The following is a 23020-nucleotide window of genomic DNA, read 5'->3' on the forward strand; positions in this document are numbered from 1 at the left end:
ACCAGAGGTCATGGTTCAATTCCTGGTCAGAGCACATGCGTGGGTTGCAGGCTCAATCCCCAGTCAGGGGCGTGCAAGAGGTAGTTGATCAATGATTCTCTCTCATCATTGATGTTTCTATCTCTTTCCCCTCTCCTTTCCTCTCTGAAATCAATAAAAAGTACATATTTTGTTGTTGTTGTTGTTGTTGTTGTTGTTGTTGTTGTTGTTAATCCGCATCCAAGGATATTTTTCCACTGATTTTCAGAGAGAGTGGAAGAGAGAAAGGGAAACAGAGATAGAGAAACATCAATGTGAGAAAGACACATCAATTGGTTGCCTCCTGCACATGCCCTGACCAGGACCAGGGATCAAGTCTGTAACCGAGATAAAACCGGAATCAAACCCAGGACCCTTCAGTCTGTGGGTTGATACTCTATCCACTGAGCCAACCAGGTAGGGCAATAAAAATACATTTTTTAAACATTATTTGCTAATGAAGTTAGAACCAAATACCTGTAGTAATTCCTATGCTTCCTAAAAAAATAAATAAATACAAATAATAAGTAAGAAAAATATAAATCAGATGAAGAAACCAAAATCTCTGTTGATTAAATGGGATAGATAAAACATATGCATATATTTTTTAATTTATCTTTATTGTTGAAAGTATTACAGATGTCCCCTTATTTTCCCCCATCGATCCCCTCCACCCCACTCCCATCCCGCACACCTTCTTGTAAATATCCATTTAAGCATGTTAGCTTAAAATATTGAGGTAACTAGCAAACTACTCACTTTCTTTTTAAACCTCAAAGTGTCATTTAAAGCTCTGTAATGCATGTATGTATAAAACTATGATTGCAAGAAGTAATTTAAAAGAGTTACCTACTATTTCTGGGAGTTTCGGAGATAGAAAATCTCTGTTAGTGATTAAAAACTGTATCGTTAATCTCAGTCAGAGTTCAGATTACCAGGTTTAAGGATACTGTGCAAGAAATTGTAGACAGCCCACTCCTTTTAAGAGAGTTCACCTAGAGGCCAATTTACTTAGCCTGTTTGTTTCACTTGTCTCATCTCTAAACTGAAAATGTTAGTTTGGAACTAGCAGAACTCAAAAATGCAAGCAAATAACCAAAGTGAAACAGACCAGATACAAATGCCAGCATCCCTTATACAGGACAGTCTCTACTCCGATCTAGCCAACTGTCGCCATGAGAGCCTGCTGTCGCCAAGAGGGCCAGTGGTTCAAGAGAAATGGCGTAGGTGGATCTTTCACATGAAATCTCCAGCGTTTTAAATGTGAATTTAAAACACACAGTGTCTACCAAACCAAACCCATTTGCAGGCCACCACCAACTCACAATGTGAAACCTCTAAATTAGGTGAACATTGGTGGCTCCTTGAGTGCAGTACAATGTCTCATGCTTAAAACTCTTCCCTGAATGTGTGGGTTTCTTTACCACCAAAGAGACTTTTTTTTTTACACCCTATTACTTCACTTTGTGACTGATAACTTCACTCTGAATACTTGCAAGTCTTAAGGTCCAAGATTTGCGTAGAGCTTTCATTCAAGAACATGCAGTCATAAGCACAGTTTCCACCAATACAGCTGGGCCAAAAACTCAAGGAGTCCTCACAGGGACACAGGTGGGTCAAAACTGTCATTAATCTGTCCTTGCAGACGTGTTAGTCCACAAAGACAGCAATCACCTGTAAATACAAAGGACGGTATCAAGCTCAATATTTGCTAAGATTATCTTTTAGCCTTTCACACATAAGTAAACTTTACCCACCACTACTAATTCTCTTCTTGGTTCACAGGTCTTGGAAGCATGAAGACTGTGCTTTTTTTCCTGTACATTTTGGGAACTGCAGCAGCAATCCCGGTAAATTTTTTTTTTCTGTTATTACATCTCTCCCTCCTGATATTAGTTTAGAAATCCTCCATTTAAAAGAAAATGTTCTTTCCCTGGCCAATGTGGCTCAGTTGTTTGAGGGTCATCCCACACCCCGAGAGGTCACCAGTTCAATTTCTGATCAGGACATATGCCCGGGTTTCGGGCTCTGTCCCTGGCAAGGGGCAGGAGGCAGCTGATTGATGTTTCTCTTTCACATCAATTTCTCTAAATAAATAAATAAATAAATAAATAAATAAAGGCAATTTTTTTAAAAGAAAATGTTCTTATGTAGTAGCTTACAACTTTTTTGTTTGATTTAGTCACATTACATATTTTTTGCCCAAGTGAGGAATGGATGCTTAGGAAAATTGAGATATGGTACTTTAAAAATACATATTTCTTTCAGAACTAACAGATTCTATAAGATGCCTTATATACTGGTATGTAGCTGAAAATGCTGATTATCAGTTTATTAGTCAGGAAATATGCCCAAATACGAAAGAGCACAGGAAGAAATAAATTCTCCTAAGGAAGCTTATCACATTAGCATGAGAAATTTAAGGAATTTGTATGAGAAATGATGGAGGGCACAGCCACGCTCTCCAGCAGCATTTTCTTCAAGGTCAAATACAACCTGGATGAGAAATGCTGAGTCTGTAATAAAAACAGGAACCAAGGGGTTAGGGACAGGAAATGGTACGGTAACCACAAATCAGTTCTTAACTCGTCCTTAGGGGTTTGTTCAAATAAACACTGAAAATAGACAGGACTAAAACATCTTTTTTTTCAGTCACATATACTGGCCCCACCATTCACAAAGCAATAAATCAGCTGTACAAATCAAATCCTTTGAGACATATCAGCAGCCTCAAAATAATGTGAAAAACAAAAGATATATATCTCCATGGCTGGTGACAATTTGAATGTCCCCAAAAAGCCATATCATCCATCCTTAACCAAATGAAAGGATTTGTGTATTTTTTTTTTTCTTTTTCACCAAATGGAGGAATAGGGCTCCTTTAAATAGACAAAGCAGTTTATCTGTTGTCCCTGCTGTCCCTCCCTCTCAGATGCGATCCCAGCTGGTAGATAGCTTCTGACTGACAGATGTGTCAGCAAAGACAAATGCCATGCCACCGGACCAGGCAGTTCTGAGGAAACAGAATTTATGACCACTGCCAAGAATCGTGTTTAAATAGTGTGGAGCCACTCCAGCCGAAATTACACATTGTCCTCGGAAATTACAAACAAGGGATAAATTACGTTCAGCACAGAGAGGGGCTCCACAGAACCATTGTTTTCCCCTGAAAATGTGTTTTGCTCTTGAAGCGGTTGCTGCTGTGCAGAAAGGCATCAAAAGCGTCTTTGAAAGAAGTGTTTGAATGACCTGCCTGCATAGAGACACATTCCAGATGTTTCTTTTTTAGGACAATTTTGTTTATCACACAGACCTATGAAACGCTCAAAATACCTTCTCATAGCTCTATCTGTTAGAAATCTTGTATCATTTCCCGCTGCTGCCTGAGTTCTCCAGAAGTCAGTGGGTAGATTCTGGGTGGTTACAAGATTCCGTGCACATATCCAGAGAGTACGTTGTTTAAAATGTAGATGTGAGCATAAGGAAAAAACAACTTCATTTTCAAGAAACTTCTGAAAGAAAATAAGCTGCCGTGTTCTTGTGCATCTCTTCCATTTTGAGAAGGGAGATTGAAGAGGAAGGGAGCTGAGAGGAGGAACAGTCCTCTTCTAATAAGCCTAAAATCTCCTCCGGCCTTGGCTTACCTCATGCCCCTGCCGGCAACTTGCCAACTGGCTGCCATTCTTTCTCCTTTTCCCTCTTACAAAAAGCTTCTTTGGAAATTTTAAAACATATTATCCTTCTTCTTAGTTGAAAAGATAATAAGAAGCAGGAGAGCAAACCAAGTCTAAGATAAACCCTGTACTCCCACCCTTTCTTTATATTGCACAATCAGCACTGCAGGACCTGCTAATGGAATAAAGATGAGTCCATGCAAATGGAATCTGAGTCTTATACTTACACCTAACCTGACATCTGAGTGTCCACAGCATCTCTTTAATAAAGACTCATGGCGACTACCTACCTAAGATATCAGACACTTTGTATTATTACCACTGCATGCTATTGCTACTAGCCATAGTAATTTTTCACCTAGGTAACTCCTTAAAATTTATAAAATATTTTAATGTACATGACCTTATCTTTTTATGTATTTTTTATTGTTGATAGTATTACAGATATCCCCCATTTCCTCCCTCTTGCCCCCCTCTTCCCAGCCCCTACCCTCCCTTCATGTCTTCACTACCCTATTGCCCGTATCTATGGGCTATGCATAGCTATAATAATAAAAACATAATATGCTAATTAGACTGGACAGCCAAACGACCTTCTGGATGTCATTCCAGACATCCTTCCGGATGAAGCTGTGGTGGCAGGGGCCGAGGCAGAGGCAGTAAGGGGTGATTAGGCAGGCAGGCAAGTGGTTAGGAACAATCAGGCAGGCAGGCCAGCAGTTAGGAGTCAGCAGTCCCGGATTGCAAGGGGGATGTCCGACTGCCGGTTTAGGCTCAATCCAGGGATCGGGCCTAAACCAGCAGTCAGACATCCCCAGAGGGGTCCCAGATTGTGAGAGCATGCAGACCAGGCTAAGGGATTCCGCCCCCCATGCACGAATTTTGTGCACTGGGCCTCTAGTAAGTATATAAGTTCTTTGGTTTATCTCTTCTCATCCCCTCAACCCCACATCGAGGTATATCAGTCTGTTCCATGCCTCCCTGCTTCAGGTCTTATTTTGTTGGTCAATTCATTTTGTTCATTAGATTCCACAAATAAGTGAGATCATGTGATATTTTCCTTTCTCAGTTTGACTTATTTCACCTAGCATAATATTTTCCAGGTCCATCCATGCTGTCCTAAAGGGTAAAAGATCCCTCTTTTTTACAGCTGCATGGTATTCCATAGAATAAATGTCCCACAGCTTTTTCATCCATTCATCTACTGATGGGCACTTGACCTTATCCTGATATTTCTGCTCACTTCACCTTGAGAAATGACAGGTTAAAGAGGAACAAAACCATAGATAGATAGTAAATAGGTGCGTCAAGACTTGAAGGGAGGTGTCTTATCTCAGCTTCTCCAATCAGGCTTCTGACCTCTGATCTGTTTTTGTTACTATTGTTGATTCTCACCCAATGATATTTTTCCATTGATTTTTAGAGAGAGTGGAAGGTAGAGAGGGAGGGAGAGAGAGAGAGAGAAACACTGATGTAAGAGAGACACATCCATTGGCTGCCTCCTGCATGCACTTCTACCAGGGCCAGGGATAAAACTTGCAACCCAGGTACATGGCCTTGACCAGGAATTGAACCTAAATCCTTCAGTGCCTGTGCCAGTGCTCTAACCACTGTGCACACTGGCCAGAGCATGCCTCTAGTCTTGCTAGAAGTAGACAGAGCCATCCATCTAGTGGAAATAATATGCCTTAGCTACTCTTCCCTACTAGATTTGGTGTTCTGTTCCACAGTTTTTTAATTAGTTGACATTACATTATTTTTATTAAAGGATTTCTTGATGGATATAGGCTGATAATGTTAAGGAAGTAAACAAATATTGAATAAAAGGTTTATAGCCTTTCTGCTAATTATCAGTGAGTATTAACTTAAGCAAATGTACAATGCTATACCCTATGGTTAATTTAATTTAACCTCAACTTTCTGCTAAACAAACAATATTTTTCGAAATTATAAAGTACAATTGCTTTGTAAAAGTTTGAAAAACACAGAAAGTAATTCCAAAACTCAAAATTGGTTATTATTGAAACTCTATTGTCACCCAGTCTCTGCATATATAATTTTTTCTTAAACATGATTGGGCTTCTGTTTTCACTTAAGATTATATTCTGGACATTTGCTTGTATCCTTATAAATTCTAGAGAATATCTTTTAATTTATTTTTAAAATGAAGTGTATTGGTACTGATAATCCTATATAATAAAAGCCTAGCCTTAGCCAGTTTGGCTCAGTGGATAGAGCGTTGGCCTGCAGACTGAAGGGCACCAGGTTCAATTCCGGTCAAGGGCACATGCTCTGGGTTGCAGCTGGATCCCCAGTAGGGGGCATGCAGGAGGCAGCTGATCAAAGATTCTCTCTCATCATTGATGTTTCTATCTCTCTCTCCCTCTCCCTTTCTCTCTAAAATCAATTAAAAAATATTTAAGAAAAAAAAAAAGCCCAGTGACAGAACAATGAAATGACCAGAACGACTGGTCAACCAGTCACTATGATGCACACTGATCACCAGGGGACAGACACTCAACACAGGAGCTGCCCCCTGGTGGTCAGTGTGCTCCCACAGAGGGAGCAGCTGCTCAGAGTGGGCGGGGGGGGGGGGGGTGGCGGTCCACAGCCACTCGGCTGACTGGGATGAGCGGTGCTCCCACAGTGGGCCAATCCCTGCAGGCCACATCCCTCCCCCCCCACCACCAGTGCATGAATCCTGTGCACCGGGCCTCTAGTGATGACAATAAAAGACTAACTAAAAATTTTAAACATTAACATCTGTACATGAATAATACAAACCAATTTTTTAATTTTCAGACAAATGCAAGGTTCCTATCTGACCATTCCCAACCAACTGCTGAATCCTTGAGTTCCATTCAACAGGCTGAACTGTTAGTAACACCTGGCGACACTACGGTGCCCATTTTAGGGGTTGAAGATGCAGAAGATGAAAAGGAAACTATAGTATCTGTAGAAGAGCAACCCAACAATAAGGTAAAAGTCACATAGTTATGCTAAGATAATTTCCAAATTCTCCAAAGGTTTCCATTTCAAAGCATGGCCAAAGGGATTATTTCATTCTCATCTCAGTTTAATTTTTTATATCATATCAATTGCCTCTGATCACTAGAAAAAATTGTGATAATTAATGAGTTTTACTCCTTCAATTGAGGTGCTATATAATTGTTTCATTTCATAAAATTCAAATTCAGGTAAAACTTGTAGCTATAGAATATGAAGAACATTATAAATGTAAGTTTACATGTCATTATATTAACAAAGAATAATAAATATTAAATGTTGGCTTTATGAATTGTAAATGTGATGTATATAATAAATTATCATTGGTTTCAAAATAAACATTTTTCTTTTAAGGCTGAAAAATCTTCAGAACAAAAGTTAAAGGAGAAAAATCATGACCAGTCAGCAGATCAGGGATTACAGGATCAAGAGGAAAGTGAAAGTGACTTAAGTGAGAATTTAGAGGATGCACTCACTGAAGGTGCATTGGACCTAAAAGAAGATATGAGTGAGCCTCAAAAGGAAAAACTCCCAGAAAATATTGATTTCCTTGCTCCTGATGTTAGTTCCACTGTAGATTCTAACCGACAAGAAAGTATCACAAAAACAGAGGAAAACCAAGAACAGCTTATAACTGATTCACATTCTCAGTTAAACAGGAGCAGCAAACATGGTGAAGACCTAGGTGATGAAGAAAACCAAGAGCAGGATCAAAACATTCCAAATAGAGAAGAGGAAGGGACGAGAATAGAGCCAAGTGAAGTTGGTTCCCACAATGATAACCAAGAAAGGGAGGGAGAATTTCCCCAGGAGCATTCTAACAGCAAGCAGGAAGAAGACACTACCCAATCTGATGATATTTTGGAAGAGTCCAGTCAACCAACTCAACTAAGCAAGATGCAGAAAGATGAATTTGAGCAGGGTCACCAAGAACAAGAAGAGGATAACACCAAAGAAGAAATGGAAGAGGGAACTGCATCAAAAATCAATAAGCACAATCCAGATACTGAATGGCAGAACCCAGAGGGAAAAGCTAGCCTTGAAGTTATCAGCAAACCTGAGGAGATGGAAAAAAAGACTGTTTCTGAGGCTTCACTTGTAGAGCCTGCTGTTGATGGTGGTGATGATGGCCCCAGGCACAGTGCAAGTGAGGACTACTTCATCCCAAGCGAGGCCTTCCAGGAGGCTGAAAGAGCTACTTCCAATAACTATCACATCAAACATGAGGAGCAAAGAGAAAGAGCTCGTGAGAATGAGAATGTAGATGCCAGTGAACCTGGAGAATCCCAAGTGGTGAGATTATTTACAGTGATGCTTGTCTGATAAAGCAGTTAGCTTTATCAAGAAACAGCCATGACCTTTCTCTGTGCTTTCTCAGTCTCCTATGCTTATCGCTATCAGTACATTACTAAGTATATTGCAGTTTCTTATTTTTCTCTGCATCTCCATTATTAGGCTGAAAATGACTATTTTATTTTGGTTCCCCTAGAAGCAGACCTTGAATCTTAGTGCAGTTTGTGTGTGTGTGTGTGTGTGTGTGTGTGTGTGTGTGTGTGTGTGTGGCGGGGGGATGGGGGAGCAGGGGTTGTTGTTTTTGTTTTGTTTTGTTTTTCTAGAAGTTCAGGGAACAAAGAGGAGTGGAGAAGTGACACAGGGAAGGAAAGGAAGCTAATCAAAGGTACCTGATTTATACAGGCTTAGAATTGCCAGGAGGGGTGTTAATTCCCTAAAACTTGCAGTCTGTTCTTTGAGCAGGCTAAATAGAATTCCATGGTTTTGAAGCCACAAAGACACAGATGCCGGCTGTTGAAAGTCCCTGAAGCTAACTAGAATGGTAAACTCTGACAGATATGAGGGGTGGGAGACACTGACAACTGCTGCTCTAATGCCTTGAGGGCAGGTAGGTGTCAGGTCATATCAGGCCAAAACAGGCAGTCAGACATCCCCTGAGGGGTCCCAGATTGGAGAGGGTGCAGGCTGGACTGAGGAGACCCCTCCCCCACCCCGTGCACAAATATCATGCACCAGGCCTCTACTTTAATTATAAAGATGAAGAACAAAGACTTCAGCTACAACTTTATGAAGCAAACAGGCACAAAATGATAATTGGGAGACAGCAGAGTGAGAGTGGGGTAGGGGGAAGCATATTGTTATTTGGTTGTTTAATCATTTGGAGCTTCCGTGCAAAACCTTGGCAGCCATCCACAAGGAAGTTTTGACAGCTTTTGGTGGGCAAGGTCAATAACCTCGATTTCTGAGAACTCTGCTGTCATTCTAGGAGAGGAATTTTCTTACACTTTAGAAGCTGTAAGAAACCTTTACCAGCAGCTTCACAGAGATTACTGAGGTAACATGTCTTGCCCACAGAATTGCACGATGCTATTATATTTCTACTGTTTTCCCAAATCCCAAGGGGAGGTTCCAACTTTGCTCCTGATGTTAGTTAGTTCCAACTTTTATTGCATAATCCCCAGAGATAGAGCTTGAATCCAGTTGAGGAAGATAGAAATAGCTCCTGTTCTCAAAGGATTGCTGTCTATTTCCACAGTTGTGATTGGTGTCTCTTTTTGAGATCTGACGTGATTTGGATATGAAAAGCTCAGTGAATGTATGCACATCAGAAATATAAAATAGGTAACAGCTTTCCAATAGACTTAAACTTCTCCTCTTGTTATTATAAAGGCCAAAAAAGCAGAGAGCTCACTGAATGAAGATGAAAGTTCAACTGAAGGCAACATTAGGATATACGATGTTGGTGAGTATGGGCTGTTTGTGACTATATCAAGGAAGAGATGGAATCAGCTACATTGGGCTATCCCCATCCCTTAATTTGTGACTACTGCACAGAATTCTCCTCTCCCCAGTTCTCCCCAAGGAAATGCTCTCATAAATTGTAGACATTATTTCTCTCTTTTTAAAAATTGATTTGAGAGAGAGAGAGAGATGAAGAGAGAGAGAAACATCAATTTGTTGTTCCACTTATTTATGCATTTATTGGTTGCTTCTTGTATGTGCATATCAGGGATCTAACCCAAAACCTTGGCATATTAGGCAGGTAATGCTCTAACCAACTGAACTACCTGGTCAGGGCCTGTTGTAGACATTCTCTTGCCCACATTTGAGATACAGTAGTCTACCCCATTCACAGTTTTGCTTTCCACCGTTTCAGCTATCTGCAGTCAACATCAGTCCAAAAATATTAAATTTTTCCAATTATTAACATCTGCTCTTGACATCCACCCATCAATAGCATCATGATGATCCCAGCTCTCCCAAAACCAATGATCTTCCCCCAGGCATATCATCAGAAGGTCAATAGTAGCTTAAAGCTACTTCACAATGCTTAGTTTATAAATTATACTTTACCATAGGTACGTATGTATAGGAAAAAAAACATAGTATAATGTGTTTAGTACTATCCATGGTTTCAGGCATCCACTGAGGGTCTTGGAAGGTATCCTCTGCAGATGAGAGGGACTACTGTACAGCTATGAGTACATGTGTTTACCAAATGGAAGTCCTGTTGCAATATTACTGCGAAAGCTAGAATTCATTTTATTGAAATCCTTTTGCTTCTGAGAGGAATTAATTCTACCTTCTTGATTCTGAAATCCATAACTTACTAGGAAATTTAGATCCCATATTTAATTAAAACCTAATTCCCAATCATAAATATTTTTATTTTTGTTTTTTGTTTTTTTTAATTTAATTTAATAAATCTTTATTGTTCAGATTATTACAATTGTTTCTCTTTTTTCCCCCATAGCTCCCCTCCACCAGGTTCCCACCCCACCCTCTGCCCTTATCCCCCCCCGCCCCCGCCACTGTCCTCATCCATAGGTGTAAGATTTTTGTCCAGTCTCTTCCCACACCCCCCACTCCCCTTTCCCCCGAGAATTGTCAGTCCACTCCCTTTCTATGCCCCTGATTCTATTATATTCACCAGCTTATTCTGTTCATCATTTTTTTTATTCATTTGATTTTTAGATTCACTTGTTGATAGATATGTATTTGTTGTTCATAATTTTTATCTTTACCTTTTTCTTCTTCTTTTTCCTCTTCTTCCTCTTCTTCTTCTTCTTCTTCTTCTTCTTCTTCTTCTTCTTCTTCTTCTTCTTCTTCTTCTCCTCCTCCTCCTCCTCCTCCTCCTCCTCCTCCTCCTCCTCCTCCTCCTTCTTCTTCTTCTTCTTCTTCTTCTTCTTCTTCTCCTTCTTCTTCTTAAAGAATACCTTTCAGCATTTCATATAATACTGGTTTGGTGGTGATGAACTCCTTTAGCTTTTTCTTATCTGTGAAGCTCTTTATCTGCCCTTCAATTCTGAATGATAGCTTTGCTGGGCAGAGTAATCTTGGTTGTAGGTTCTTGCTATTCATCACTTTGTATATTTCTTGCCACTCCCATCTGGCCTGCATAGTTTCTGTTGAGAATTCAGCTGACAGTCATATGGGTGCTCCCTTGTAGGTAACTAACTGTTTTTCTCTTGCTGCTTTTAATATTCTCTCTTTGTCTTTTGCTCTTGGCTTTTTAATTATGATGTGTCTTGGTGTGGTCCTTTTTGGATTCCTTTTGTTTGGGGTTCTCTGTGCTTCCTGGACTTGTAAGTCTATTTCTTTCACCAGGTGGGGGAAGTTTTCTGTCATTATTTCTTCAAATAGGTTTTCAGTATCTTGTTCTCTCTCTTCTTCTGGCACCCCCATAATTCGGATGTTGGTACGCTTGAAGTTGTCCCAGAGGCTCCTTACACTATCTTCATATTTTTGGATTCTTTTTGCTTTTCCAGTTGAGTGTTTTTTGCTACTTTGTATTTCAAATCTTTGACTTGATTCTTGCGATCCTCTAGTCTGCTGTTAGATCTCTGTATAATATATTTTATTTCAGTCAGTGTATGCTTAATTTCTAGTTGGTCCTTTTTCATATCCTCGAGGGTCTCGCTAAATTTATCGGCCTTTTCTAGAAAATTCTTAAAAAACCTTATAACCGTGGTTTTGAACTCTATATCCAGTCGTTTGCTTTCCTCCATTTCTTTCATTTGTGATATGTTTCTTTGTCTCCACATTTTGGCTGCTTCCTTGAGTTGATAGAATGGCTTTGGGTGCTAGGTGTTCTATAGGGCCCAGTGGCTCAGCCTCCCCAGTTACCTGAGGTGGACACTCTTGGTGTACCCCTTTGTGGGCTGTGTGCACAGTCTTGTTGTAGTTAAGTCTTGATTGTTGTTGGTGTCACTGGGAGGAATTGACCTCCAGGCCAATTGGCTGTGAGGATCAGCTGTGTCTATGCTGGGAGAACTTCTGTGCTGGAGACACCCTTATGAGACAAGACTTGCAAAAGCCTCTGTGCTCAGCTTGGATGGGGCGGAGTCTCAGGGCGGAGCAGACAGTATTGGTTTCCCGTCAGCCCTGCCCTAAGAGGCACCTGTGTCTCAGTGTCTCGTGGTAATCGTTGCAAGCACCTCTGAGAGAAAGCTGCCCTCGAGTTTCGTCTGCTGCCAGACAGTCCAGTTTCTCCCTGAATGAGTCTGGGTCCCCAGAGTCTCACCCGGAACTGGAGTTCAGCGCAGTCGGGAGCTTTTGTCTCCCTCCTGCTTGAGAAAGCCAGCCGCGCACTCAGTTGCCAGTCCTCTCCACGCGCGTGTCTCAGTACCTCTGCCTCCTGTAGCTCCTCTGAGTTTCAGTGTGCTTTTCTCTTTCCTTCTAGTTGTAGAATTTCCACTCAGCCAGCCTTCCTGTGGTTCTGGATGATGTCCATTTTGTCTTTTAGTTGCAGTTTTGAAATTGTTGTGCGAGGCAGCAGTTTAGGTGTTTACCTATGCCGCCATCTTGGTTTCTCCCAATCATAAATATTTTTAATTTCAACACAACAAAATTCTCATGGCTTATTTAACTTCTAAACAACTTGCACAAAATTGCACTTCAGACTTCAGACTATGACTATTGCAGGTGGGCCAAGAGAGCTGTTTGTTTTTCCTAAATTTCTGAGCCAAAGTGTATAGAAAAATCTAGACTATTGTGTAACATAGTTTATACCAGAGGACCTGACCTGAAAATTAACATTAAAATGGTTTCTGAAGTTTTCCCAAATTTTCTCTTATTAATGAAAATGGAGCTAATTATCTGGGTGAATTTGAATTTATATATTCAATTTAGCTTACCCTGTCCAAACTTTTCTCTTAGATGCTTGCATGAACTTCCAGTGTAAAAGAGGACACATGTGTAAGGCTGACCAACAGGGAAAACCTCACTGTGTTTGCCAAGATCCAATGACTTGTCCTCCTACAAAACTCCTTGACCAAGTAAGTATTCTACAAACTGGTCTTTAAGGCACACCAACTAGGGATTTAAATGAAAGAAGCTATTGAAATTTAAAAAAAAAAAAAAAAAAAAGGTAAAAGCCCAGGTTATCATCTAATATTTGAATTCATATTAAATAGGAACAAATGGTAGCAAAATCAAAGAATTTCAACTGTGCCCTAGAAAGGTAATAATGGCACTGATCTATAGAAATCACTTTAAAATTCACTCTATCCTTGGAACGTCTTCAGTTTCATTCTACTGAGCTTATCTAAAGTTAAATAGTCATCACCATTGGTATAATTTAGTTAAAATTTTTGTGCCAAATTAGGATAGTTATAATTTTAATAGCCTCACCTACCTGACCACCTGTGGGCACAGCCCAGTGAGCGTTAAGGAACTGAGCGTTTTCCCAATGAGCATTCAGAGACACGAGTTTTTTCTCATGCTTGTCTTTCCTAGGTTTGTGGCACTGACAATCAGACCTATGCTAGCTCCTGCCATCTGTTTGCTACTAAGTGCAGACTGGAGGGGACCAAAAAGGGGCACCAACTGCAGCTGGATTATTTCGGAGCCTGCAAATGTAAGAGTCCATCACTGCTGCCAGCCACCATTGCTGAGAGGGTTGGTGGTGAATCTGTGCATATCTGAACAACATACTTACATGTGCTCATACATATGCAAACAGGAGAAAGCTAATATAGTTCTGAACCCAGACTGCACATTAAAACCAACCTGGGAGAGTACGAAGAAGAAGAAGAAGAAGAAGAAGAAGAAGAAGAAGAAGAAGAAGAAGAAGAAGAAGAAGAAGAAGAAGAAGAAGAAGAAGAAGAAGGAGGAGAAGAAGAAGGAGAAGAAGAAGAAGAGAAAGCAGAATGCCCAGCCATAAGAGATTTCAATTTTATTGAACTGGGTTGGAACCATGGCTTTTTTTTTTTTTTTTTAAAGTAACCTAGACAATTCTAATGTGTGGCTACGGTTCAGAACCACTATACAATGTTATCCACTTAATAACTGAGATGAATCATTGGAATTTTGCTAAATTATTTGTCCTTTTCCCTAGTCAAGTTAAGCCCCTGCCAAGAACTTTTATGACAACATATTCTTCCAGAAGTTTTTTGTATGTTTTTTTTTAATCATCTTCCTTTCCCAGGATATTCTCAATTGTCTTTGGATCTCCTCATCGCTAAGTGATTCTCCACATCAGCAGTGCTCACTAATATTTCCGGTTCTCCTCTCCTTCTAGACCCAGGAGAGAATTAAGCGTCTCAGGCCCCTTGCTTTTTAGATGTACCCATATCGGTTGCTTTGTCCAAGGAAATTTGAGCAAAAATCATCCATGTGCATTCTGGACAGCAGCATTTCAGAACTGCTGTGGTTCTCCACGTCCCTTTTCCCTGTGTTGAGAGGGTGGAGTCTCCATCGCGCTGAGGCCCAGAGAGACTGCACTGAGCAGAGAGCCCTCCTGCCAGCTTGTGCTGGACTTGCAGCAGTCTCAAGCAATAAACCTTCGGTGTGATGTTGACTATATAGTTAATACCACTGGCTGGTATATTTGAAACTTGCTAAGAGAGTAAATCCTGAAAGTTCTCATCACAAGTAAAAAAATATATATATATATATATATTTGTAACTATGTGAGATCATGATGGATATTAACTAAACTTATTGTGGAATCATCTCACAATATATGTATATCAAGTCGTTCCTCTGCACACCTTAAATTTATGCAGTGTTGTATGTCAATTATATCTCAACAGAACTGAAAAAACAAATGTTGGTTCCTTTAAGCCACTGAGATTTCAAAGTATCACATTGTGACCACAGTAAGAGCTAACTTCTACCTTTTTCTCTTTTCCCCTAATAAACAGCGCATGTCCTCCACCTCTAAACCCCAGCTCTCCGGTTCTGGAGAAGAGCTTCTCAGCCCTGGCTGCACATCTAAGTTACCTTTGGAGCTTGTGAAACATCCTGATGCCAGGCTCCACCCCAGAGCAATCAAATCAGAATTCCTTTGAATGGAAGCTGGCATCTGATATGTTTTTTAAACACCCAGGGCAATGCTGTTGTGCCGCCAGGGTTAAGGGCCACGTTGTGGTGGTTGGGCCGCGAGGATGCTGTCAGTCACCACGCTTCCTGTTATGAGGACTTGCCATAGGACAGGAGTAAGACCCAAAGGTTAACATCGATTTATTTTCTGCTTGAAACAGCTATTCCTGCTTGTACGGACTTTGAGGTGACTCAGTTCCCTCTAAGAATGAGAGACTGGCTCAAGAATATCCTCATGCAACTTTATGAGCCTAACCCTGAACATGCTGGATATTTAAATGAGAAGCAGAGAAATAAAGTAAGTTATGCACAGGTCAGCTCCCTACGTGTCTGTCCAGAAGGCCTGAGGAAAAAAGGAGTCAGGGAAGAGGTGGGGAGGGGGTGACCTCCCTGGGCAGATAGCAAAAGCCCACTTTGCCTCCCCAGTCTGGTTAGCACGTATGGAATAGTAGCGGTGACCATTCATGCCACAAGGTGTGGGACATGCTAAACCACCCCATTCCTATGCAAAGGGCGTAGCCTGAGGGAGAGCTTCCTAACTCAGACCTGGAGCAACCTCTGTTTAAGCAAGCTGAACCTCAATTCAGCATTTATATATTCATGCCCAGACATATTATTTAAACCTGAATGTCTTTTTGCCCTCATAGGCCAGACATAGATTTATGGTATAAGAGAATTCGTTACTCACAATGTCAGTAATATATTAAGATTAAAATGTGCAGAATATTGATTCCAGAAGTTCCCAGGAAAAATGTATTCCAGTAGCTGGAATTGATTTATGTGCTGGAGATACAGCAATAAACAAAACAAAGCTATCTGCGTTCATGAGCTTACATTATAGGCAAAAAGACAGACTCTTAACAAATAATTGTATATGTGCATGTATATTTAAATATATGATTTGTGCACACATATGTATATATTTACATATGCAAATATGAACATACTTGCAAATATATAAACATATGTATAAAATATGCCAGGTGAGATGGAATTTGCTATGAAGAAAAAATAAAACAAGAAGATGGGTGTGCCTAAACTGTGTCAAAGCTGTTTATAGGTTGTAAGAGGAGGACTAAGAGTTGGCCATTGATATGGCATGTGGCAATCATAGTTGACCTTGACAAGAGCTGTTAATGCAGAATGGAGAGGAGAAAAGCTTTAGTGGACAGGGTTCAAAATAGAATAAGAGGAAGGATATGGAAGCAGCAAGTATAAACAATATTTTCAAGAGATGTTTCTGCAAAGGAAAACAGTGAAATAGGGTGGAAGCTGGAGGGGGATGTAAGTTTAAGAGTTCCACCTCCCAGTGGGAGATGGTGGAGGATCTCCTGTGTTTCTGGAAATAACCCAGTGAAGAAGGAAAGATGCCCAACTGCCATAGGTTATGTTGAGTAGTTGAGTGAGGGGGGGGGGGGGCCCCTCCGGGCATCAGTGAGGGGAGGGCTTAGATTAGGAGCACAGAAGTTCACGCACACTAATGAGGGGAGGTGGTAGATGTGGTCATGGGAATGGTCAGAAGTTCTGTTCTGATTGCTTCCAATCACTCAGTGAAATAATGGGTAACGCCACAAGCTAGGAGTTTTGCATGCATTGCCCCCAAAATAACTTCTATCCTCTCTCATTAATACATCATCACAGAGAGCCTTGAGAGCATTAGACACAAAACAGAAATTTCAGGTAGGGTGGACAAACAGTATCACACTAGGGCTAAACTGAGCCTGAGCAGGCAGTGGATGGCAATACCCTGAGGATTAAGAATGGAGTATGCCAATGGGGGGAGAGTGGGCTTTTCACTCACTAATCAACAGTCCTGCCTAAGTCAGTTTAGCCCTTTCATTAAAATTTTCTCATAGCTTTAAGGAATGCGGTAAACATTACTTAGTTAAAGGAGAAAAATCAAAAAGGACAAATTTCTTCTGAAAACTTAAATTGTTTTAATGTTGGCTGTTACTCTCTGTAGAAAAAAGGAAGACTGTTGTTGATGAGAAGGCATTTCATTTGGTCTCATACAATGGCCTGGGCTTGTTTTCCTGTCATGTTATTACATTGTTCTTCAAGGAAGCTTTAGCAAGTGGTAATTTGATTACATTTCTCTGATGATCTTTCTCCTTTCCTAATTCCAGGTCAAGAAAATTTACCTGGATGAAAAGAGACTCTTGGCTGGGGACCATTCCATTGACCTTCTCTTAAGGGACTTTAAGAAAAACTACCACATGTATGTGTATCCTGTACACTGGCAGTTTAGTGAACTCGACCAACATCCTATGGACAGGTAAAAACTCTTTACCTTCCCGTGACTAGGTCACTTTCCTGATATAATGTCTAGTTATCTTGACAAAGAGAATTCTAAACAGATTTAGGGAATTTCCCGGTTCCAGTCTAGAAGACTGAAATGTCAAATAAATGTGGTTTGGTGTTTAAACACAAAACGGCTTTGAAAATAATAGATTATGGCCACACCCCAGCTCCTAAGTTTCCACGTTTCCCACTGAGACTCTACTGATTCTCTCATTCTTGATCCTAAAGTCCCAAGATAATCTGATTGGCCCAACTTGGGTCAAGTGCTACATCTGGAACAATTAGGTATGGCCAGGTTGCAGAAACATGATCACTAGGGTGCACCCCTACAAATTTAGAATGGTGGGAGGGCAGTTTTCAATGAAAAAGAAAACCTTAAGAATTGACACCCCAAAAGCTGTCTATCTTACCCAAAGATAGTTTATTTCATTTGCAACTTTTCATGAGCGTACTATTCATTTGGCATAGTCAGCAATCTTATGGAAGAAAAATGCCCTTGGTGATTCTAAGAGTTAACTTTCACACACAAGCTACTCAGCTAATAGGCTGCCATGAACTTCATTGCAGAGTCTTGACACATTCGGAGCTCGCTCCTTTGCGAGCATCTCTGGTGCCCATGGAACACTGCATCACTCGCTTCTTTGATGAGTGTGACCCCAACAAGGACAAGCACATCACCCTGAAGGAGTGGGGCCACTGCTTCGGAATTAAAGAAGGTGAGTTCATCATCATTCTCTAGACAAACCTAAGCCCTGTGACCCTCACAGAGACGCCCTGCTGTGTGTTCAAATCGAAACCTAGAAACTGCAAGGTGGCAGCATCCCAGGCAGGACTCCTTCAGAGAAAGAACTCTCACGGCAAGGTTCTCTTTGACTACCTTTATGATACCCAAAGAGTAGCAAGTGTGAATATTTAGAGCAGTGGTTCTCCACCTTCCTAATGCCGCGACCCTTTAACACAGTTCCTCATGTTGTGGTGACCCCCAACCACAAAATTATTTTCGTTGCTACTTCATAACTGTAATTTTGCTACTGTTAGGAATCGTAATGTAAATATTTCCGATGGTCTTAGGCAACGCTGCTAGCGGTTCTTAACCTATGGGTCACGACCCACAGGTTGAGAACCACTGCTGTAGAGCCTAAGACCATCGGAAAACACAGATATTTACATTACGATTCATAACAGTAGCAAAATTACAGTTATGAAGTAGCAACGAAAATAATTTTATGGTTGGGGATCACCACAACATGAGGAACTGTATTAAAGGGTCGTGGCATTAGAAAGGTTGAGAACCACTGATTTAGAGGATACCTGCTTTGAGGTCTCTGCAGTTGGTAAAGCCTAAGAAAATGATGTGAATCCAAAGAGTTGTGGCGAATCTCAGAAGGCTACCCTTCTGAGAAGAGGATTTTATACCCTTCCTTAACCTGGGTATCCTATCTAATAAAAGAGTAATATGCAAATTAACCGTCACTCTGCAACAAAATGGCGGTGCCCATAGCCACAAGATGGTGGTGCCCAGTCCTCTCAGCCCTGCCGGAGTCCCCCAGTCTCAGGGAGGGCTGCCACTGAGAACCTGCAGAGTAAGCGGCCTGGCGGAATGCTGCCCAGAGGCCCTCCTGACCCTTTATAAAAAAACAAAAACAAATTCACTCCCCCACAGTGTGATCCCCTGCCAGCTGCGGCAGCCTGGACTGGGATCTCAACCTGGCAGAGGCGCACACCCCCACGGCGTGATCCCCTTCCAGCGGTGGCAGCCTGGGGTGTCAACCACTGAGTCACACCAGCCAGGCAGATATGGAGGAACCTTAAATGTTTCTTTTTTTTTTTAATATATTTTATTAATTTTTTACAGAGAAGAAGGGAAAGGGATAGAGAGCTAGAAACATATATGAGAGAGAAACATTGATCAGCTGCCTCCTGCACACTCCCCACTGGGTATGTGCCCCCAACCAAGGTACATGCCCTTGACTGGAATCGAACCTGGGATCCTTGAGTCTGCAGGCCAACGCTCTATCCACTGAGCCAAACTGGTTAGGGCTGTCCAGTATGTTAAAGAAAAAACCCTATCTAATAAAGAGGGAATATGCAGGGGAGGGCAGTTGGGGACAATTCGGCTGGCAGGGGAGCAGTTAGGTGTCGATCAGGCTGGCAGGGGAGTGGTTAGGGGTGATCAGGCTGGCAGGCAAAAGTGGTTAGGGGCAATCAGGCAGGCAGGCAAGCAGTTGGGAGCCAGCAGTCCTGGATTGTGAAAGGGATGTCTGACGGCCTGTTTAGGGATCGGGCCTAAACAAGCAGTCAGTCAACCCCCCAGGGGTCCCAGATTAGAGAGGGTGCAGGTTGGGCTGAGGGACACCACCCCCCCCCCAGTGTACGAATTTCATGCACCCAGCCTCTAGTTACATATATAATTGATTTTAGAGAAGAAAGGAGAGGGAGAGAGAGATAGAAACATCAATGATAAGAGAGAATCACTGATCAGCTGCCTCCTGCACGTCCCACACTGGGGATCGAGCCCACAACCCACACATATGCTCTGACTGGAAATCAAACCATGACCTCCTGGTTCATACGTCAATGCTCACCACTGAGCCATGCCAGCCAGGCTGGACCAAACTTTTAAAAAATCATATGTGAAGAGTAAAATAGCCAGCCTGCTTTTGCCGATGGGAGACATCAGAAGAATCTCTGGATTCATTACCAACACGCCAAGAGCTGGGTCTTACATCACAAGTTATATCCCAATAGTATTCCTTTAATCCAAAAGTGACCCATTACTTCATCTTCAGTGACAAAAATAAAATTAAGAGGGTTTTTTCTTTACTCCCACAGTGGAGGACTTTAAATTTAGACATTTGTTTTGCTAGGTTATGCCTTAATCTACTTCTTTTTCTTTTCCTAAGTTAGAGTTGATTTTTACGAGCAAGCATGTTTTTAATAATCAAAATTTGAATAATTTGTTGTTGTTGTTAATCCTCACCTGAGGATATTTTTCCATTGATTTTTAGAGAGAGGGAGAGACAGAGAGAAACATCGATGTGAGAGAAACTCATCGATGGGTTGCCTCCTGCAAGTGCCCTAAATAGGGCCCAGGCTGGGGAGGAGCCTGCAACTGAGGTATGTGCCCTTGACTGGAATCGAACCCGAGACCCTTCAGTCTGCAGGCCGAAGCTCTATCCACTGAGCCAAACCGGCTAGGGCTGAAAGATGTATTTAAAAATAGGAAATCAAAGCTGCTTACAATGTAAATAAACAGTGAAGATTAAATCTTTAAGGCTGAGGTTTTATACATATACTAGTGGCCTGGTGCATGAAATTCATGCATGGGGGGGGGGCAGGTGTTCCTCAGCCCATCCTGCACCCTCTCCAATCTGGGACCCCTTGAAGGATGTCCTACTGCCAGTTTACAGGGATTGGGCCTAAACCAGCAGTCGGACACCCCTCTCACAATCCGGGACTGCTGGCTCCAGCCGCTCACCTGCCTGCCTGCCTGCCTGATTGCCCCTAACCACTCTGCCTGCCGGCCTGCTTGCCCCCAACTGCCCCCCGCTGCCAGCCTGATCACCCCTAACTGCCCCCCGTGCCAGCTTGCTCACCCTCAACTGCCCCCCCCCCACTGGCCTGCTCACTCCAAACTGCCTCCCCGCTGTCCTGATCACCTCCAACTGACTCCCACTGATGGTCTGCTCACCCCCAACTGGCCCCCCTACTGGTCTGCTTACCCCCAATGGCCCCTGCTGTCCCATCCTGGCCTGATCACCCCTGGCAACCCAAGGTCCAAGCCCCTCCTTTTTTTCTTATTTTTTTCTTTTTTTCAGTACCTCCTTGAGCAGAGGCCAGGGCCAGCTGGAAGCAAGCATCTAGGATTTATTTATCTTCTATAATTGAAACTTTGTAGCCTTGAGCAGAGGCCAGGGCGGGCGGGAAGCTTGGCTTCCTCCATCGCCGGGGGCAACCCAAGTCTCCTACTCACTCCAGCTCTGTGGCCACCGCCATTTTTGTTGGGATTTATTTATCTTCTATAATTGAAACTTTGTAGCCTTGAGCAGAGGTTAGGGTGGGCGGGAAGCTTGGCTTCCTCCATCACCGGGGCAACCCAAGCCTCCTGCTTGCTCCAGCTCCATGGTTGGCCTCCATCTTGATTGTGTTAATTTGCATATTTGCTCCTAATTGGCTGATGGGTGTGGCTTGTGGGTGTAGCAGAGGTACGGTCAATTTGCATGTTTCTCTTTTATTAGTGTAGAGTCACAACATACATGTAGAATAACATATGACCAAGCAATAAATTAAGTTCCTCAAAGGTCTGAAATTCCCCAAAACAGGTAACTTGTGTGAACTTCACTTTTAAAGTAATCTTTATGCACATGTATAATGCCTTGAAATTAGAAAGAGCTGAGAATATGATGAATTAGTTATCTATATTTAAAAAAGCCCAGTGACCCTTATGGTGGAACGACCAGAACAACCGGTCGCTATGATGCACACTGACCACCAGGAGGCAGGCGCTCAATGCAGAAGCTGCCCCCTGTTGGTCAGTGTGCTCCCACAGTGGAAGCACCACTCAGCCAGAAGTTGGGCTCACAGCTGGTGAGTGCAGCGGCAGTAGCAGGAGCCTCTCCTGCCTCCGTGGCAGTGCTAAGGAGCGGTGAGCCAAGTGGTAAGGAGTGAGCAGGTGGGGGGTTAGGAGCAAGCAGGCAGGCAGTTAGGAATGAGGGGTCCCGGATTGTGAGAAGGTGCAGGCCAGGCTGAGGGATACCCCCCCATGCACGAATTTCGTGCATCGGGCCTCTAGTTTATTGATAAATAGGCAAGCAGAAAGTATTAGTTCTTTTTCTCTACAATATTATTCTGTGAAATAAGCACAACCATAATGAGCAAAGAATGTATATTTTTGTAAGCATCTAGTTCTGTGTATTAGTTGTCGGTTGCTGGATAACAAATCACCCTAGCCTGGCCAGAGTGGCTTCGTTAGTTGACATCGTCCTGTGCATCGAAAGGTTCCAGGTTTGATTTCCGGTTGGGACACGTGTGAAAGACAGCCAACTGATGTTTCTCTCTCACATTGAGGTGTGTGTGTGTGTGTGTGTGTGTGTGTGTGTGTGTGTCCCTGCCACCCCACCATTCTGGAGAGGGAATAACGTGGCTGGGGCAGGACGTACTTGTGTATGCCCTTTTAGATGGCACTTGGTTTTGAAGGAGGAAGCAAAAGATGAATATGAACAGAGACCATTTATTTAAGGAAACTGTGGCCACTGTTCAGCACGTAGGCTCCCTCAGGCTCTGGGCTGGGCGGTTGTCTGGGAGGAGCAGGAAGAGCTTAAAGTCCAGTGGCTGCAAAGCTCCTAATGGTCTTGTTTGTTCAGTGTGGTTTGGCTGTGATTACGTTATTATGAAGAAGGGAAAGAATTATCACACAGTAAGCCAATAAAGCAGATATGAAACATTGTCAGAACCAGTAAACAAGTTACTGCTTTGGGATACAGATAGGGAAAGCAAAACAGTTATGTCTTAGCTTGTAAGTATATCCTTCCTTCCCTCTGGGCTGAGAAATCAACAGAAGGACACGATCATTTTAGCCAGGGTTTTCCTGAATTTTAATGGCCTTTGATGTGAACTAAATGTGCTCAAATATTCCAGCTCTGTCATTAACTGGCTATGTGAATTAGGGTATGCCACTCATCCCC

At 42.2% G+C, this 23020-nt stretch overlaps 1 protein-coding gene across 4 annotated transcripts in view; it reads left to right on the top strand.

Moving 5' to 3' along the window:
• SPARCL1 (SPARC like 1) overlaps nt 1–23020 on the top strand; it is a 55550-nt gene that overhangs the window by 30560 nt on the left and 1970 nt on the right. For all 4 annotated transcript variants that reach the window (XM_080661364.1, XM_080661365.1, XM_080661366.1 and 1 more), the window contains 9 exons: nt 1804–1868; nt 6495–6671; nt 7053–7991; nt 9381–9453; nt 12870–12988; nt 13449–13569; nt 15197–15333; nt 17162–17310; nt 17904–18052. In XM_080661364.1, coding sequence (XP_080517490.1) covers nt 1815–1868; nt 6495–6671; nt 7053–7991; nt 9381–9453; nt 12870–12988; nt 13449–13569; nt 15197–15333; nt 17162–17310; nt 17904–18052 — 1918 coding nt within the window. In that variant the 5' untranslated portion in view covers nt 1804–1814. The remainder of the gene's footprint in view (nt 1–1803; nt 1869–6494; nt 6672–7052; nt 7992–9380; nt 9454–12869; nt 12989–13448; nt 13570–15196; nt 15334–17161; nt 17311–17903; nt 18053–23020) is intronic.

This window comes from Plecotus auritus (genome assembly GCF_963455305.1).
Source record: "Plecotus auritus genome assembly, chromosome: 1".
Classification (NCBI taxonomy): Eukaryota; Metazoa; Chordata; class Mammalia; order Chiroptera; family Vespertilionidae; genus Plecotus; species Plecotus auritus.